Source organism: Puma concolor, chromosome D1 (assembly GCF_028749965.1).
Source record: "Puma concolor isolate L17-30 chromosome D1, mPumCon1.1.hap2, whole genome shotgun sequence".
NCBI lineage: Eukaryota > Metazoa > Chordata > Mammalia > Carnivora > Felidae > Puma > Puma concolor.
The window spans coordinates 10980165-11000102 of NC_141676.1; the positions used below are offsets into that span (position 1 = coordinate 10980165).

At 41.3% G+C, this 19938-nt stretch overlaps 1 protein-coding gene across 1 annotated transcript; it reads left to right on the forward strand.

The window, feature by feature from the left end:
* Positions 1-586: 586 nt before the first annotated feature.
* On the forward strand, positions 587-18087 carry LOC112851855 (high affinity immunoglobulin epsilon receptor subunit beta-like). Its single transcript, XM_086679323.1, has 7 exons — positions 587-672; positions 9025-9181; positions 9564-9695; positions 10474-10530; positions 11141-11284; positions 14844-14945; positions 17883-18087. The coding sequence occupies exons 1-7, from the start codon at positions 587-589 to the stop codon at positions 18000-18002; spliced, it is 798 nt and encodes a 265-aa protein (XP_086535449.1). The 3' UTR covers positions 18003-18087.
* Positions 18088-19938: the final 1851 nt, after the last annotated feature.

Below are 19938 nucleotides of genomic sequence, written 5' to 3' on the forward strand. Positions count from 1 at the left end.
GCCAATCTGACAATAAATTATATTTTTAAAAATAATTAAAAAAATAAAAATAAAATCTGTGTACAACTGGACCCCCACGGTTCAAACCTGTTGAAGGGTCAACTGCCCTTCAGTGTCTTCCTGGAGGGATTTGAGGAGATGATGTTCCTAAAGTTCTCAGCACAAAACCTGTTTCACCAAGTTTCTAAAATCCCATCTGCCCACATTTATTTCTGTCAGTTCCTTCTGAACAAGAGAAAGGAGACGTGGTACCAGCCTGACAACTACTGGCAATGCTCCTTCAAAGGTGTGTCTGAGGAGATGCTCCAGATGAGGCATGGACTTGAGGCTGAGGCTGCCGATGAAGGACTCATTTTAACTTATTGATGATGGGGCAATGAATAGAGTTTTTAGTCAGCAGACTGGAAGAACGTGGAATCTGAGGGGTGGCAAGTAAAGGAACAGGCTAGAAGGCTCCAAATTCTGAGCAGTGAACTTTGAGAAGTATCAGCACATCACAGCCACTTATCTGGAGAGTACTGGATGTGGGAGCACAGCCAACGAGGAGCCTCACAGAGATCAGAGTGGAGATCTGAGCCCCCACGTGATGACTCAGTCTCTGCCAGACACGGAAGAGAAGCCAACACCTCAGGAGACGCCAGGCCCCCACCTCTGTGTTCTGGAACACACCAGGTATGCACCGCTCTTCACTCTTCTTCACGATTCTGAAGGGCACCTGAGGGGCTTCTTGGGTAAATTCCGGGATGTGGAGGCAGGACCCTGACTCTGGAGACAAACAGAGCCCGGGCAGGGGTGGGGCTCTGGTGCAAGGCGTCTGCTTCCCTGGGAAAATGGCAGCTCTGAGAGGGGCTACGTGGTATTTCGTCTCCCTACTGTCCTGCCTCCCTTCCCTGTATCCTCACTTATGCTTTCCTGAGGGAATTGCCTTTGTGGTAAATAAGCTTTCCTCTGGTTGTGTTTCCCAGGGGACCCATGCAGGAGTGTTGTTTGTAATAAAGGTGATTAGGGGAAAGTTTTTCTTTCATCGAGTAGGAAATAGGCTTTGCACAATTGTGTACAGAAGACGGTGGGATGCCTCCAGTAACATATTTTTGGACCTCAAATCGAGGAGAATTCGTGTTTGGATCATGTGAGCATCCTTTCCCACGCAGGGGGAAAGAGGGGGCAAAACTAGCCTCTGAATCCTTTAATATTAGTTTAATTACTGTGGGGTACGGAATGGACAAGATAGGGACGCTGGGTGGCGCGTTGGTAGTGTTTCACAAACATTGCCACGGTATAAACACAAGACCAATAAAACACATAAACGAGGTAAAATCGTACTTAAAAAGTGGTTTAGGGGTTCTCCTTCCAGCAGGAAGTGTGAGGAGGTTTACAGAGCTCTCCTCAGGCAAACTGGTAAGAATTCTTAAGAAGCATTTAATGTGTCTACAAATGGTCAGAGAGCAAGTGAATACTATTTACTGAAGACAAATCAACGAAAACACAGGGACAGAAAGCAAGAATCTGTGGTAGTTGAATCTAGACTCGCTCCCTCTGTGACCCCTCCCAGCTCCCACTCAGACGGCCATCTTCCCGACCGGGGGCAGGACCTTGACATTTGGCAGCCTGCCCCCCACTACCTGTTGTGAGGCTAAGCTCCAGGTGAGTGTGCCTGAGACGTGAGGCTCCTTCTTTTCTTCTCGACCCCCTGCTTGAGGATGAAGGCTCTTCCTTGGGCACAGCAATGGCTGAGAATACTGGGTCCTGACTGCCCCACTCCAACGCATGAGTTGGGTTCCATACTGTGAGAGGCAAGCTGAGGGGACCTGGGTCTTTTACCCTACCCCACTGAGTACGGGGCTCCTAAAGTAGTGGTGTCATTCATAGAGAAGTATGTCATTATTCCTACACCCCAGCACTAGAGCTATGATTTACTTTTGTTTGTTTTTGCCTGGGGGTAGGGAGTAGTAGACCATGGAACAGAGGTCTCCAAATCACTCCCCAAAGGAAGCAACTTCGTTTTTTTTCTATTTTCATTTTTCTTTTTTTTTTTTTTTTTTAAATTTTTTTTTTTTTTCAACGTTTATTTATTTTTGGGACAGAGAGAGACAGAGCATGAACGGGGGAGGGGCAGAGAGAGAGGGAGACACAGAATCGGAAACAGGCTCCAGGCTCTGAGCCATCAGCCCAGAGCCTGACGCGGGGCTCGAACTCACAGACCACGAGATCGTGACCTGGCTGAAGTCGGACGCTTAACCGACTGCGCCACCCAGGCGCCCCATCATTTTTCTTTTTTTAATTAATTTATTGTTTAACTTACATCCAACTTAGCATGTGGTGCAACGATGATTTCAGAAGTAGATTCCTTAGTGCCCCTGACCCATTTAGCCCCTCCCCCTCCCACCACCCCTCCAGTAATCCTCTGTTTGCTCTCTATATTTAAGAGTCTCTTGTGTTTTGTCCCCCTCCCTGTTTTCATATTCTTTTTGCTTCCCTTCCCTCATGTTCATCTGTTTTGTCTCTTAAATTCCTCATATGAGTGAAGTCAGATGATCTTTGTCTTTCTCTGACTAATTTCTGTTAGCATCATACCCTCTAGTTCCATCCACGTAGTTGCAAACGGCAAGATTTCATTCTTTTTGATTGCCGAGTAATACTCCATTGTATAGATATCCCACATCTTTATCCATTCATCCGTCGATGGACATTTGGGCTCTTTCCATACTTTCGCTATTGTCGACAGTGCTGCTATAAACATGGGGGTGCATGTGCCCCTTCTAAACAGCACCCCTGTATGCCTTGGGTAAATACCTAGTAGAGGAAGCAACTTCATTTGAAACAGAGTGTGAAGGTGAAGCCTGAAGGTTCTCTCAAAAACAGTGTAGATGGTAATGAAAGGCAATTGAAAACACATCAGTAGATTAACTGGAGATATATGCTAAATCATACACTGGCAAGCTTCACAGGGGAAAATGGAATAAGGCCTGCCTGGGGCCGGAACAAGTTTCAAATACTGACTTGGAACTCTTTTCTTTCTTTTTTTATTTTTAATTTAGTTAACCCATAGTGTAATAATGGTTTCAGGAGTAGAATTTAGTGATTCATCACTTACCTATAACACCCAATGTCCATCCGGACAAGTACCTTCCTTAATGCCCATCACCCATTTAGCCCATCCCCTCACCCACCTCCCCCCCCCAGCAACCCTCAGTTTGTTCTCTGTCTTTAAGAGCCTCTTAAGGTTTGCCTCCCTCTCTGTTTTTGTTTTTCCTTCCCTTTTCCTATGTTCATCTGTTTCATTTCTTAAATTCCACATATAAGTGAAATCCTATGGTATTTATCTCTATCTGACTGATTTGGCTTAGCATAATACACTCGTTCTATCCACGTTGTTGCAAATGGCAAGATTTCATTGTCTTTGATCAATGAGTAATATTCCCTTATATATATATACCACATCTTCTTTACCCATTTGTCAGTCAATAGACATTTGGGTTCTTTCCATGACATAACACTTCCATAATATTGTTGATAGTGCTGCTTATAAACATTGGGGTGCATATGCCCCCCTCAAATCAGCATTTTTGTATCCTTTGGGTCATAGGGTAGTTCTATTTTCATTTTTCTGAGAAACCTCCATACTGTTTTCCAGAGTGGCTGCACCAGTTTGCATTCCCACCAACAGTGCGAAAACGTTCCCCTCTCTCCGCATCCTGGCCAATACCTGTAGTTTCCTGAGTTGTTAATTTAGGCATTCTGACAGGTGTGAGGTGGTATCTCATTGTGGTTTTGATTTGTATTTCCCTGATGATGAGTGATGTAGAGCATCTAGAACTACCTCTTTAAAGAGCTTGATGTGTGTGTGTGGCGGGGGTGGGGGGTGGTCACCTGGGTGGCTCAGTCAGTTAAACATCCAACTTTGACTCAGGTCATGATCTCACAGTTTGTGAGTTCGAGTCCCGCATCGGGCTCTGTGCTGACAGCTCGGAGCCTGGAGCCTGCTTTGGATTCTGTGTCTGCCTCTCCCCCACTCATGCTCTCTCTCTCTCTCTCTCTCTCTCTCTCTCTGTCAAAAATAAATAAACATTAAAAAGATTTTAAGGGAGCTTGATTTTGATTGCATACCTTTGTGGAGTCATTCGAAATGCCCTGAAAGGGCACTGTTGAAAAGAGTAGAGCAGTCAGCCTGCAATTAGTGGAGATTAATCACTGCTTGAGGGCAGGGAAAGAAACATTCAAAGCAAGCTCTGAGAAAACCAAGGTCATCCCAGGGTGACTGCGGGCACACCCATGGCTCTGTTCCCTGGAGAGAAACATCAGAGGCTTCATACTGCGTGGGGAGAAATAAGCTCACTAAAATAGTCCTGCCAGGGAATATAAACGTAAACAAAGAAATAAAAATAGCAAGCCGAGGAGGGGTACAATTCCCAGAAATGCTACACTATATTACCTACAATGTCCATTCTCTAGCAAAAAATTACAAGACATGCAAAGAAGCAGAAACACATTAGCATAGATAAAGAGAGGCTTTTTATAAGGCTAAAGGGGTCAGTTTCACCAGGAAGACACAATTACAAACACATACGCAGCTAACAACGGAACACCAAGTTATGGTGTTATCGGTAGCAAAACCAGACGTTGAGGGAGAAATAGATAACTCAACAATCACTGTTAGAGACTCAATGCCTCAATCCAATAATGGATCGAACAGTTAGGCACAAGGTCAACACTGATATAGGAGGCTTGAACAAGCTATACACCAACCAGACCTGATAGACTTATGGAGAACATTCCATCCAACAACAGAAAGGCTTTCTTCTCTAGTGAACATAGATTAGTCTCCATAATAGACTATCAACTAGGCCATAAAGCAAACCTCAATATATTTACAAGGATAGAAATAATACAGAGTATGTTTTCTGACCACACAGGAATGAAGTTAATGGTTAGTAATAGAAAGGAATTCGAGAAACTCACACACACACACACACACACACACACACACACACACTAAGTAGCACACTCCTAAAAAGCAGGGGGTCAGGGAGAAAGCAAAATGGAGATTAGGAAATGCATTCATGATAAATGACATATACTTACAAAATGCAGCTAAAGCAGTGTTCAGAGGGAAATTGGTACCTGAAAATACCTATTTAAAAAAGAGGAACAATCTTGGGGTGCCTGGGTGGCTCCGTGGCTTCAGCGTGTGACTTGGGCTCAGGTCGTCATCTCGGGGTTTGTGAGTTCAAGCCTTACATCGGGCTCTGTGCTGACAGCTCAGAGCCTGGAGCCTGCTTTGGATTCTGTCTCTCTCTCTCTCTCTCTCTCTCTGCCCCTCCCTGCTCATGCTCTCTCTCTCTCTCTCTCTCAAGAATACATAAACATTAAAAAAAATTTTTTTTTAAAAGAGGAACTATCTCAAAATCAATAGCCTAATACTTCACCTTAAGACACTGGAGATTAAAAAATAATAATACTACACTTAAAGCAAGCAGGGGACACCCAGGTGGCTCAGTCAGTTAAGTGTCTGACTTCAGCTCAGGTCATCATCTCATGGTTTGTGGGTTCAAGCCCCGTGTCAGGCTCTGTGCTGACAGCTCAGAGCCTGGAGCCTGCTTTGGATTCTGTGTGTCCCTCTCTCTCTGCCCCTCCCCTGCTCATGCTCTTTCTCTCAAAAATAAAATAAACATTAAAAAAATTTGTTTTGAAGCAAGCAGAAATATCAGAGCAGAAATTAATGAAATACAGAACAAAAATAAATACAAAAAAAGCAATGAAACTAAAAGCTGGCTCTTTGAAAAGACCAGCAAAATTGACATATCTTTAGCCACATTGAACGAGAAAAACAGATAGAAGTCTTAAAAATTAGAAAGGAAAGAGGGAACATTGCTACCGATCCTACAGAAATAAGGATTATAACCGTATACTATAAGCAACTATATGTAAATGAATTAGATTTCTTAGCTTAAATGGATGAATTTCTAAAAGACACAAACTACTGAAAAGACTCCAGAAAAAGCAATCTGAGTGCCCCTAAAGAGTAAAGACACTGATTGGCTTCTTAATAAAAGTGATTGCCCACAGAGAAAAATCCCAGGCCCAGATGGCCTCATGGGTGAATTCTACCAAGCATTTAAAGAAAAGTTACTACCAAATTTTCATAAACTCTTCCAAAAAAGTAGAAGAGGAGGGAACACCTACAAATTCATTCTATATGCCCCGTCTTCCCCTGATAGCCAGACAAGAAACTATATTACCATAAAGGAAAGCTACAGACTAATATCTCTTAGGTATCTAGATGCAAAAATCCTCAACAAATCACTAGCAAACTGAATCCTGAAATATATAAAAGAATGATAAGGTCGCCTGGGTGGTTCAGTCAGTTGAGCATTTGACTTCGGCTCAGGTCATGATTTCATGACTTCAGCCCCATGTGGGGGGCTCTGTGCTGACGGCTCAGAGCCTGGAGCCTGCTTCAGATTCTGTGTCTCCCTCTCTCTCTGCCCCCTTCCCTGCTTGCACTCTCTCTGTCTCTCAGAAATAAATAAACGTTAAAAAAATTTTTTTTGTAAAAGAATGATATACCATGACTACATGGGATGTATCCCAGGAATGTGAGGTAGATTTAAAGTCTGAAAATCAATTAATGTACTGCACCGTCACCTAGAAAAGTGCACCATCAAAAAGAAAAACTTCACATGATTATCTCAACAGATGCAGAAAAAGCATTTGACAAGATCTCATACCCTTTCGTTATAAAAACACTCAACAACTAGGAATAAAAGGGAGCTTTCTTAACCCTTTACTGGGTTAAGAATCCCGCAGCTAACACAATACTTAACAGCGAAAGATTGGAAGCTTTCTTGCCAAGAGTAGGGATAAGATGAGGTTTCCTGTTGCCACCACTCCTGTTGTCAACATTATGCTGGACGTTCTAGCTAGGCAATTAGAAAATGAAATAAAATAAGAAGCATTCAAATGAGAAAGGAAGAAGCGAAACTGTCTCTATTGGCACATAACATCGTTGTGTAGGTAGGAAGTCCGAAGGACTCCACTCAAAATCTATTAGAACTAATAAACTAGTTCAGGAAGGTACAGGGTACAAAATCAATATACAAACATCCCTGTAATTCTATACACTTGCAATGAACAAGCTGAAAATGAAATTAGTAAGACAACACTATTTACAAACATCCAAAAGAATAAAATACTTAGGAATGCGTTTCGTACAAGAAGCATAAAATTCAATGCTACAGAAACATTATTCAAATTAATAAGGTGTAGCTAAATGAAAAGAAATCCAGTGTTCATGGATTAGAATATTTAATGCTCTTACAAAGGCAATAGGCACCAAGTGACCTAGAGAGATTCAGTATTCTCTCTCTTACAATCCCAGCCGGCTACTTTGTAAAAACTTGATACACTGATTCTAAAATTCATATGGAATTGCAAGGGACCCAGAATAGCAAGATGTTTTTGTAAAAGAACAAAGTGGATGACTCACACTTTCAGTTTCAGAGCAACAATACAAAGCAATAATAATCAGGACAGGGTGGTACCAGCATAAGGATAGATACACAGATCAATAGAATAAAATTGAGAGTCAGGAAATAAGTTCATCTGTCTGTTTATACTCAACTGGTCTGTGACAAGAGTTCCCAAACCATTCAATATGGGAAGAAGGTCTTTCCGACAAATAATGTTGTTGGATATCCATGTACGAAATGATGAAGTCGGACCCTTAGCTTATACCGTAAACACAAATTAACCCAAAATGGATTAAAATCTAAATTTAGAAGCTAAAATTAGACTCTTAGAAAAGACTCTTAGAAAAAAATCTAAGAGATTTTTTTCTCTAGAAGGTCTCGATCTTCATGACCTTGGGTTTAACAATGGATTCTTAGAGATGAGACTGAAAATACATGAGACACAGAAGAGAAACAGATCAAGTGGACTTCATCACAAGTAATGCTGGTCTTCAGAGGAGACCATCAAGAGAGTGAAAAGTCACCCACAGAATGAGAAAAAAAGTATTTGCAAATCATATGTGAGATAAGGGACTTGTATGGAAAAAAAATAAGGAACTCTTTTAACTCAATACTAAGACAAATGACACAATTTTTAAATGTACAAAGGATTGGAATAGACATTTCTCCAAAGAAGATATGCAAATGCCATTAACACACGAAAAGATGCTCAAAATCATTAGTTATAGGGAAATGCAAATCAAAGCCACAATGTGGTCCCAGTTCATATTCACTAGAATGGTTATAACCAAAAGGTCAGTCAATAACCAGTGTCGGCAAGGATGTGGAGAAACTGGGACTGTCACACACTACTGGTAGGAATGGAAAATGGTGGATCCACCCCAGAAAACAGTTTGACAGTTCCTCAAATAGTGAAACACAGAATTATCCGATGACACAGCCATTCTACGCCACGTCTACACCCGAGAGAATTAAAAACATAAGTACACACAAAACTTTCACATCGTTGTTTACAGCAGGATTTTTCATAATAGCCCAAAAGTGGAAGCAACCAAAATGCCCATCAACTGATGGACAGATAGACAAAATTAATATATTCTTACAATGGGATACTCTATGGTCATAAAAAAAAAAAAAAAAAGAAGAAGGAAGCAATGCCCATGCTACAACATGGAGCAGTTCTTCCTGGGCCATCTTGCCACCTAATCCACATAGAACTCGTGTTGAAACCCAGACACAGAGTGACATATTTCTATAACCTAGAAAATTTCCCAGACACCTGATAAGTGACTTTTGTAAGCCTCCATCATTTTCTTTTTCCTTTCTTTTTCCTACTTTTGCTACGAAGGGCCTGCTGTGGGCACGGTATTGGGATCTACAATCGTAGACAAACATGACTTGGCCTAAGAGTCCTTTAAGAGCTGTAAAGTCTACAGAAACAGAAACACGAGTGTCTACTTCCCTACTAATACTTCTCACAGAAGAGCACAGAGTACTGTGCCTAGTGAGCAGTGAATAGTGAATCTAATGCTGTTAACGGCTGGTTTCTTCACAGAATGAGAGAAATTGTGGCTTCCAGTGGGATAGCTGTGGATGTTTCCTCAAATCAAAACCACGGTGTCCGGTTAGGGAAGGCTGTAACACCTGACACCTCAGGACACACACCAAACAAGCTGCAGAGATTCCTGAAGAAACATCTCAAACTCCTGGGGGTAGGTGAGCCTCAGCCAGGTGCAAGTTTTAGTGAAGAGAAACTAGAAGGTTTTTGTTTAATCTTGGGGGGGGGGGTGGGAGGGGTTGGGTAGCTTGGGAGATAGTAGAGTGCTGGGAATCCCATGGAGGAGGCCTTGAAGGACACCAGGGTGTATGCCTGTAGGGGTAACTCCAGGCAAGAGACAGGCAAGCTGTCACAGTGATGTGATTTTAGCTGTTGCCAGGGAGCAGATACCACGGTACCCAGCTCTACTTAGGAGCTCTTCTTAGTGACGAGTGACGGTCCAATCCACGGGTGGCCTCTGTGTTTGAAGACAGAAATCTTCTCTCTTGGAATGTTCACCGACGTCTGTATTTTATTCTATTCTGTCTTTTATCCAGGTGGCTCAGATTATGATTAGTGTGAAATTCATCATCTATGGGATAATTGGAATTTCAGTTCTCCATTACGCAACACCCAACGCCAGTTTCTTCTCATTTCAGATAGGCTTCCCGATATGGGCAGCTTTACCTGTGAGTACATCTGACTTATACCTAAAATAACTGATAGTCAATTAACTCTTCATTCAGTCATCCATCAAATTGTGCGCTGGCCGCCTGCAAAGGTTGCAGAGTTTTCAAACTTGCCGATCTAAGGTTCAATATTTAATCTCAGCCATTGTAGACTTTCTATTGTCATAGGAGCCTTAAGGTCTATGTGTTGGTGATTATTCATTAAATTCTAGGTAGCATACAGCCATACAGTAAAATCCTACTTGTTTCCTTTAGGAGACTGTATTGGGTTGGGTTATTAGATAATTTCTGGTTCACCCACAGAGTTCTCTTCAAATATGCATAGAATATTGAAGTGTTGAAGATGATGGTCATGTAGTGAACAACTATTCCTTTGAACTTGTCTTTTTTCCTGGCCAAAGCTACTGAGATGAGAATCATGGGATATGAGTGCACTTAGTCCCTTCTCTGAAACTCAAGATAAATTTAGCTCTCTTTTTAAATTTTTCTCTACCTTCCATGGAAACATTCACTGGATTCCTTTGATTTCATCCCCTCTGCTTTAGACAAGGATTTTCACCTTTAGATAAGGATTGTCAATTATTTTCATAAGGAGGCGAAGGCAGCCATGAAAATTTAGTCACGCGCTGTATGCAGTTCAATAATCTGCCCTACTCAAAGTTTTGAAGGGATTTTCATAGGAAAAGAAAATACACACTAAGGGTAATTGACCCTTTAGACATGGCCAGTTAATGTACAGGAAGAAGTGCTAATAAGCTCGTTTCTCTCTCATGAGCAGTTTATCGTTTCTGGATCTATGACAGTTGTGTCTGCAAAGAAGCAAACCGAAGCTCTGGTAATGTATCAGTTAATTCATATTTCATTTATAGATAGTGTGTGGCCTTGCAACACTCTGATATCCTATAGAAGGCCCAATAAGCCAGAAGTTCCTTGTTTTTCAGTCCATTTTGAGGACAAGTACAAATGTCTTTTCTTTCCACGAATTCATCTGATCACTCTGGGTCTGGATACAATCAGAAGCCTCCTCAGGTTTAGATAAGATCTATTCCCTTGGGTTTTCAGAATACAAATCTCCATGAGTAAAATTTGACATAGACTTTATGGCCGTGAGTAATGTTGATATAGAGAAATGAATCCCTTGAGGCTTGAACAGGGTAGACATTTATTTGGGCTCATCCATATCAGGGAAGGGAAAGAATAAAGGCTCACAACTGATGCTTTTTCCTGTGGCATATTTTATTCCGCTGTCAGCTGCCTTCAGCTTTCCTTTGCTCAATTGTGGGTTTCCATTTAATTTAACTGCGACACAGTTAATTAGTACCCAGAAGAGGTATTAAGGATTATTTGTGAATATCTCTCCTGGGAAAGGTTTATGGAGGCCTGTAAGAAATCAGAAGTTAAGGGTCCTGAATGTTTTCGGTGAATGGACTTTTTCTGTATTGCAGCTGAGAGGAAATCTGAGAGCTAACACTCTCAGCACAGTTGTTTCGAGTATCGGAATTCTCATTCTTTCACACAACTTAGTAAAAATCACCTTCATGAACTGTGACATGGAAGATTTATGTCTTGGTGTCACATCAGTTGTAACTGTAAGTATTTTTCTTCTGAATGCTGAAAAGCCTGCCTACGTATGAGGCCCAGGATCAGGAGATAAGAGATTATAGGCACAAGTCTAAAAAAGGTTCCTTCATTTGAATGGATCCATAATTTCTAGGTAAGTCCGATGTCGTTTTAACAAGAGACAAAATATTTGCATTCAATACGAACAAGGGCAGGGAACCCAAAATTCCTTTATGCCAATTTGATACCTTCGCGAAAAATTGCAAACAAATGTACCAACGTTATTTACTTCTTGGTCCGTGATTGGGGTGATTTCTATTGTCTGCTTTATATTTTAATGTTCCTACAAATTTTCTACAGTAAATATGCATTCTGTATACAATTAGAATCCAGGTAAAACCAGGAAAACTCTCTGATTTGAGGAGAGCAGGGAGCTGAGAGTCAGGAGAAACCAAGGCATCTCGAGTTTGTGGGAGAGCACACTTGAGAAGAGAGATCTGCAAACAGATAATTCCAGATCTATACCTAGGTCCCTTTAAATATTAATTACAGTACTTATCAGTGCATGTGCATGAAAAAATACCTGAGGGCAGAGGAAGGATCACCCCAAATGATTAGAGGGAACAGTACCCAACATTCACCTAAGGCCAGGTATAGAGTCTGTTTCCATCTGCCAGCCTGTAAAAATATCTTGTAACTGACAAGATAACATTACAATGTCTCACACATAATAAAAAATGACCAGACATACAAAGAAGCAAAATAATATGTTCCATAACAAGGTGAATCAATTGAAACAGTCTCAGAAAAGACACAGATGTTAGAAGTAGCAGACAATGACCTTAAGAGTTACTTTATTCTGCGTTCCATCCTTTCAAGTTACGTGCAGACATGGAAGATAAATGTTTTAAAGTCCCACATCAAACTTCTAGAGAAGAAAACTACCATGTTTGAGAAGAAAAACTGGCCGATAGGATTAATGACAGAATTAAACATTCAGGAAAATAAAATACTAATGAACTTGAGGAAATAATACTAAAAACCATCCAAAGTAAAAAACAGAGGCACAAAGTACACGTGAAAATATTAAAAGAGCATCAGTGACCAACAAAATAACTTCAAGTTATTGAAGAGACATGTAACTGGAGTCCCCACAGAAAGCGAATGTAGGACAGAAAAAAAATATTTGAATCAATTGGGTGAATCTTTCCCAAAATTTGGTAATACTTGTATACTCACAGAATCTAAGAAGATGAATAAAGCATAAGAAAACAAAAAACAGGGGCGCCTGGGTGGCGCAGTCGGTTAAGCGTCCGACTTCAGCCAGGTCACGATCTCGCGGTCCGTGAGTTCGAGCCCCGCGTCGGGCTCTGGGCTGACGGCTCAGAGCCTGGAGCCTGTTTCAGATTCTGTGTCTCCCTCTCTCTGCCCCTCCCCCGTTCATGCTCTGTCTCTCTCTGTCCCAAAAATAAATAAAAAACGTTGAAAAAAAATTTAAAAAAAGAAAACAAAAAACAACTGTTTCAGGGCACATCATAGTGAAATTTCTCAAAACCAATGATTGAAAGAAAGTCTTTTTCTTTTTAGTTTTTTAATGCTCATTTCTTTTTGAGAGAGAGAGAGACAGAGTGCAAGTCGGGTTTGGTGGGGGGAGGTGGCAGAGAGAGAGGGAGGCACAGGATCGAAGCAGGCTCCAGGCTCTGAGCTGTCAGCACAGAGCCCGATGTGGGGCTCAAACTCACGAACTGTGAGATCATGACCTGAGCCGAAGTCGGATGCTTAACCGACTGAGCCACCCAGGCGCCCCTTTAGGTAAATATAAATTAAGAGCATTACAAGGTATGACGACCTACCTAACACAATATGCATAATTTAAAAAATAGTGGCAATACAGAATGCTGTCAAGGATGCAGAGAAACGGGATGTGTTCTGCATTGCTGGTGAGAATGTAAAATGGTACTCTGGAAAATATCCCTCAGGAAAGTAGTTTGTCAATTTCCTAAAACACTAAAGATACACTTAACATGCAACCCAGCAATCTCACTCCTGGGCATTAGTCTCAGAGAAATAAAAACTGAATTCCACACAAAACCAGTGCTTGGTTGTTCACAGAAGCTTTTTATGTCACACACAAAAACTGGTAACAACCTAGGGTCTTACCGCAGATAAATGATGACTCAGCTATGATACATACACACAACAGAATACTACTCAGCAAATAGAAGGAGTGAATGATTCACAAAACAGCTTCTCTGGATCTAAAGAGCATCATGCTGAGTGAAAAACCGAATCTCAAAATATCACCAAGTGTATGATTCCACCTACACAGTATTCTCAGAATGACGATATTATAGAGGCAGAGAACAGATCAGTGGTTAACAGGGGTTAGCGATGGTGGAAGGAAAGGAAGTGTGTGTGGCTATAGGAGAGCAGCATGAGGGATATCTCTGTGGAGATGGAATAATACTGTCTTAACTGTGGTGGTGGTTACACAAATCTATGCACATCATGAAATCTCACGGAATCACACACACATTATTCCGACGTTAATGTCCTGGTTTGATACTGCACCATAGACACATATGATATAACCATAGGGAGACAGTGGATAAGGGAAAATGGGACCACCTTGTGCTCTCTTAGCAACTGCCTGTAACTTCCCATCATTATTTCCATATAAAAGTTGAAAAAAATGGGAAAAAGGTAGAGTAGGCACTTCAAAAAAAGATACACAGACGGCAAATAGGCACCTGGAAAGATGCCACTAGTCATTAAGAAAACACAGGTTAAGATCACAATTACTGGGCACCTGGGTGGCTCAGTTGGTTAAGTGTCCAACTTCAGCCCAGGTCATGATCTCATAGTTTGTGGGTTCAAGCCCCGCATCGGGCTGTGTGCTGACAGCTCAGAGCCTGGAGCCTGCTTCGGATTCTGTGTCTCCCTCTGTCTGCCCCTCCCCTGCTTGCTCTCTGTCTCTCTCTCTCTTTCTGAAATAAATAAACATTAAAAAAAATTTTTTAAACATCACAATAACCTATTACCACACATCTGCTAAAAGGGACTGACGTCATTTATGAGAACCAGTACCAACTTGGCCTTGTAGACAATTTCAACCATCTTTCAGATGAATTACTATAAAAGAAACTTTAACCTCTAGGAGACTTCTGGTTTGGGTTAGGAGACCAGGTTCAGGAGGGGGATTGGATCCGTTTCTCCTTGAATCCCCAAATCCATTGAAAAGACTTGCTCCTATAGACACTGCATCTTTTCTGCTAGCTGAGAATGAACAATATTATAATATTAACAACATAAAGTGATCACTGTGGAAAGGAAATTAACCAAGGCTATTTTTTTAATGCCGTCACTGTTGTGTTAAAATTCATAGGAACAGTGACTTTTTTTCTTCTGAAATCCAGTTTGTCAAAAGCACCACATATATTTTTTAATTCTGATTCAACCTGGTATCACCATTTTATATAATGCTAAGGTGCTCCCCACAATGGGCCTGAGGTGAAGCTCTGGGATATGGGTTTTCATAGGGCCATGGGAAGAAAATCCAATGCAACGGAATTTTATTCTCTTTAACAGGGTCTTGTGGTTATACTGTTGATCCTGAACTGTCTGCAATTTTTAATTACACTTGCTCTGTCCATGCTTACCTACAATGTGGATGGCAAGAGAATTGACTGGGTAAGTAACAGTTCTTGAGAGAACGAGGGTGCAACTGATTGTTTTATTTAGTGATGTGGGCTATGATTATTTGCATAATTTTTGAGAGAAACAAAGACAAAACGGGTGGTGTAGAATTTCTGAGAACCACTCGTTTTTTTTTTTTTTTTTTTTTTTTCATTTTTTTAATGTTTAATTATCTTTGAGAAAGAGAGAGAGAAAGACAGATTGTGAGCGGTCGGGGGGGGGGGGGCAGAGAGAGGCAGAGGCTCAGAATCGGAAGTAGACCTCCAAGCTCTGAGCTGTCAGCACAGAGCCCGACGCAGGGCTCAAACTCACCAGCCATGAGATCATGACCTGAGCCAAAGTCGGTCGCTTAACCAACTGAGCCACTGAGGTACCCCTTTTAATTTTTTAAAAGAGTTTACTTATTTATTTCGAGAGAGAGAGAGAGCGGGGTAGGGAGAGAGAGAATCCCAAGCAGGCTCCACACTGTCAGTGCAGAGCTCAACTTGGGGCTCGGAACCCATGAACCGTGAGAACCCATGAACCCATGAACCTAAGCCACGATCAAAAGCTGGACACTTAACCGACCGAGACACCCAGGAGCCCCATGAGAACCACTCTTTATATGCTAACCATACTTTCCAGCACACTGATTAATGCCTAGGACAATCAGAAACTTTCAACCATGTTGACTCTGAGTAATTCCATTTTTTTGTTAGCTTATTGGTTCATTGATTCATGTATGTATCATACACAGAACATCTACTGGTGGGCTGCACCATGTGGCATGGAAAAGATACAAAAATAAGTCCTCCGCTTGAATAATTCAAAGCATAATTAGGAACATCACCCCACGAAGGGGTAACTTATACTGTCGTGGTATTGTGCTGTAGAAACTCAGACTACCTCCAAAGTACCTGAAAGTTGTAATTTTATTCTCCTTTCCTGTAACAGCTCAGAAGTCAGCGGACCACATCTGGAGGTATAGCTTTAGCTTCTTCGTTGTGTGGCTTCTCTTTCCCTGTAGAAGTTGCTGCTCTGATGCCTTCCTTTGTCAGCCGGATCTTTGCCATATGGCCACACCGAATTGCAAAAGCTGTTGCATAATTTAGCCACAGGCTGGGCAGTTGTTTGTGTAGTTTAAACCTCCGAGTTGTGCTATTTGAGGATGCAGATAATACTGAAAACTGGTAGACAAACAATTTCCTATCACGCTCTGTTCGCTGACCACCCGAACGCCCTATTCAGCTTCCCTCCCCCAAAGTGAATGCACCACCCATTCACTTTGGAAAATCATCAAGGTGGAAAATCCAAAGTCTCACGCATTTGTTATAATTGGCTCAAAGTACAGGATTTCTGAGTGATTTGCCATTTTCTCCTATAATTCTGGTACTGCTTACTGGTTACTTAAGAAGCTACTGAATTCAAGTCTTGTTATCTGCCCTCGCTTCCACTCAGAGCCAAAAATAATAGCTGATTAGGAGGACTAAAAATCACACAAATCCCCACTTTGAAAAACAAGTCATTGATAACCTTAATGTTACCCATCTATAAGAATTATGATTCGCTTAGGCAGGAGTTGAGAAGCCCAAACAAGGATATGGCTTTCTCTTCTTCTCTTTATTAAATAGCCCTTTATTATTATTAGTTTGCCCTCTTTGGGGGTTGCTTGATTTTTGCACCCCACATTCTGATGGTGCAGGGGATCTGGGGATTGTTTCAGATGCCAAATAGTTCCAAGTTTTTGCAAGGTAGGCCTTTGAGCTTGTGAAAAGAAAATATCTTTAAACCATCAGGAATGGTAGAACAGCTTTGTTCTCTCTCTCTTTTTTTTTTTTTTTTAATGTTTACTTATTTTTGAGAGAAAGACAGAGTGTGAGTGGGGAGGGACAGAGAGAGAGGGAGACACAGAATCCGAAGCAGGCTCCAGGCTCTGAGCTGTCAACACAGAGCCGGACGTGGGGCTGGAACGCTCGGACGGTGAGATCATGACCTGAGCTGAAGTCGGACGCCCAACCGACTGAGCCACCCAGGCGCCCCCAGCCTTGTTCTCTTTAGTGGTGAATTTCAGGTCTGTATCCATGAGCGCTCTCTCAGTTCCATCCCTTGTACGTGCATTCTAGCCAGCAGGAAAAGAAAAAAAGAAGCACACACACATGTATTTTAAGTGTGCCAGTCAAGAGTGGTTCACAGTAATTTTTCTTACATCCACTTGGCCAGGTCTTAGAATCTGGCCATACTGAGATGAAAACAGCCTTAAAATTAAAGTCACAAATCAGTGGCCGTTTGCTCAGATAAATGCAAATGATTTTTTTTAAGGAAATAAGAGAAAATGTAGCTTTAACCTCATACAAGTGTCTTTAAAAAAGTACCAAATACATTTTTGGAAAACACAATGATCATCCCTCATACATACAGAAAATCTTATACATATTCTCTCATGAAATCTTTACACATGTATATATAGACAGACATAAAAATCATACACACACACACACACACACACACACACACATATATATATAAAACAGGCGCAGATTAATTTTCTAGGCCTTCGTAAATATTTAGGGTTCCCAGAAATATCCAGGCTGCTTTTTCCACATTAGAGACAGAAAAGGAAGGCAACGATCTCCTATCTCTCCCTAGTTTGTGTCATCCCTGGATATCAGTCAATTTTCTTTTTCCGTTACCTCCTACAAATCTTACGGATGTAGGGAAATAAGCTGAAAAACGTTCACACACATCCTGACACTGGGTAACTTGGCAGTGTCGGTGGTGACTGACCTTGACCTCTACTGTGCCCTCCCTGGGGAATATGTATTAAATCACAGCAGCTCAGAGTAACATGGGGTAGCCTTTGGAGTCCAGGTTATACCTTAAGGAAGAGGACTGGAATAAAACTCGGAGGATTTAGGTGAAACTATTCTGAATGATGTTTTGGCTTATTCACAGGTTTCTGCATTATCTTTCCTGAAATCGGCTTCCGAAAGTCCTTATCAAGGCTTGTTGCATCAGCCTTCCTTCTACCAAAATCTTGAGAGGAAGGACACATTGTTATACTATAACACCTGAGACAAGTGCCGATGTGAGAGTATGCTTCTGTTACCTGCAGTCATGGAGATGGAAACTGGAAGAATAAAACGAGATAAGGCCAAAACCTTCTTTGGATCCTCCTTTGTTGACTACTATTGTATTAGTCAGCATAGACCATGATGCTATAATAAGATTTCATCCCTGAAACACCTGTGCTTATCATAACTTAACCGTATATAGCTGCATGTTCCATGTGACCTATTAGGTCACAGCCACCCCTGCCAATTACAGTCATATTAAACCAACACAGACTGAAGGGTTTAGCTACAATTCAGTAGAGGCTTGAGTACAGGTGAGAGACAGGTTTACATCACGGGCCATTGTTGGGATCATCTCTAACCAATCGAGCTTCTAATCAATAAAGGATTTCTCATTCTCTTTTCATGGAGATAAGTCTGGCTAAACATTACAGCCATTACCAATATCATAGGCAGCTTCTTAAATGTAAAAGACTAGTAACGTATTGTTTTGATCAAACATTTATGGTGATTATTTTTCTTGGGATAAAGAGACCAGAGCACAAGCCTCTCTTACAAAAGCCTCCTCAATATGATTTTTAAAATTCCTTTTTCTCTTTTTAAAAATGTTTTAATGTTTATTTATTTTTGAAGGAGAGAGAGAGACAAAGTGTGAGTGGGGGAGAGGCAGAGAGAGAGGGAGACACAGAATTCGAAGCAGGATCCAGGCTCTGAGTTGTCAGCACAGAGCCCGAAGTGGGGCTCGAACTCATAAACCATGAGATCATGACCTGAGCTGAAGTTGGACACTTAACCCACTGAGCCACCCAGGCACCCCAAAGTTCCTTTTCTTCTCAGTCTTCCCCCCCAACCTGGCTTTGTTGAGGTATAATTGACAAAATTGTAGTATTTTTAAAGTGTACATATGATGATTTGATATACGTATATATGGTGAAATGATTTTCACAATCAAGTCAACTATACATCTATCACTCCACATAGTTGCTGTGTGTGTGTGTGTGTGTGAATGCTTAACATCTACTCTGTTACCAAATTTCAAGTATATAATTCACTATTATTAATTATAGTCGCCATGGTTTATATCAGACCCTCAGAACCTTTTCATCTTTTCACTCTTTCTTTTTAAGATTTTATTTAAATTCCAGTTAGTTAACACACAGTGTAATGTTAGTTTCAGGTGTAGAATTTAGTGACTCAATGCTTCCATACGACACATCCTACAACTCTTTTTTGCAATAGTCTTCACTGAACTCTCAGCACTACAGTGAGGGTTCGATTCCGTATGGCACACTTCAAGGGAAGGACAATATATGTATCTGCCCAATTATATATCTAAATTGGAGGGAAAATCTAGCATTTTCCTTTTTGAAGTCATACACTTTTTACCTTTATAGAAATAAAAAACAAGAGCTCAGATGCTTACCACCACTCTACTAATGTGTAATTGACCTATAAAAAAACTGTATGTTTAAACTACAGATCTGGGGCACCTGGGTGGCTCAGTCAGTTAAGAGTCCAACTTCAGCTCAGGTCATGATCTCACAGCTTGTGAGTTTGAGCCCCACATCAGGCTCTGTGCTGACAGCTCAGAGCCTAGAGACTGCTTCAGATTGTGTCTCCCTCTCTCTGCCCCACCCCCCCCCCCCCCCGCTCACATTCTGTCTCTCTCAAATAAACATTAAAAATTAAAAAATAAATAAACTACAAACCAATTATGTGGAGTGCCAGGGTGGATCAGTCGGTTAAGTATCCAACTCTTGGTTTTGGCTCAGGTCGTGATCCCAGGGTTATGGGTTCAAGCCCCATGTCGAGCTCCATGCCTGCTTGGGAGTCTCTCTCCTTCTCTTTCTACCCCTCCCCCTTCAAAATAAATAAATACACATTAAAAAAAATAAAGTACCTGGGAGGGATCAGCTCAAACATTTGCTTGCTGTGTT

Excerpts from the sequence above, each read along its gene's own strand:
- LOC112851855 (XM_086679323.1), top strand. The coding sequence starts at position 587 with ATGACTCAGTCTCTGCCAGACACGGAAGAGAAGCCAACACCTCAGGAG. Across the intron at positions 11,285-14,843 it reads GTGTCACATCAGTTGTAACT|GGTCTTGTGGTTATACTGTT; the intron begins GTAAGTATTTTT and ends TCTCTTTAACAG. Across the intron at positions 14,946-17,882 it reads ATGGCAAGAGAATTGACTGG|GTTTCTGCATTATCTTTCCT; the intron begins GTAAGTAACAGT and ends GCTTATTCACAG.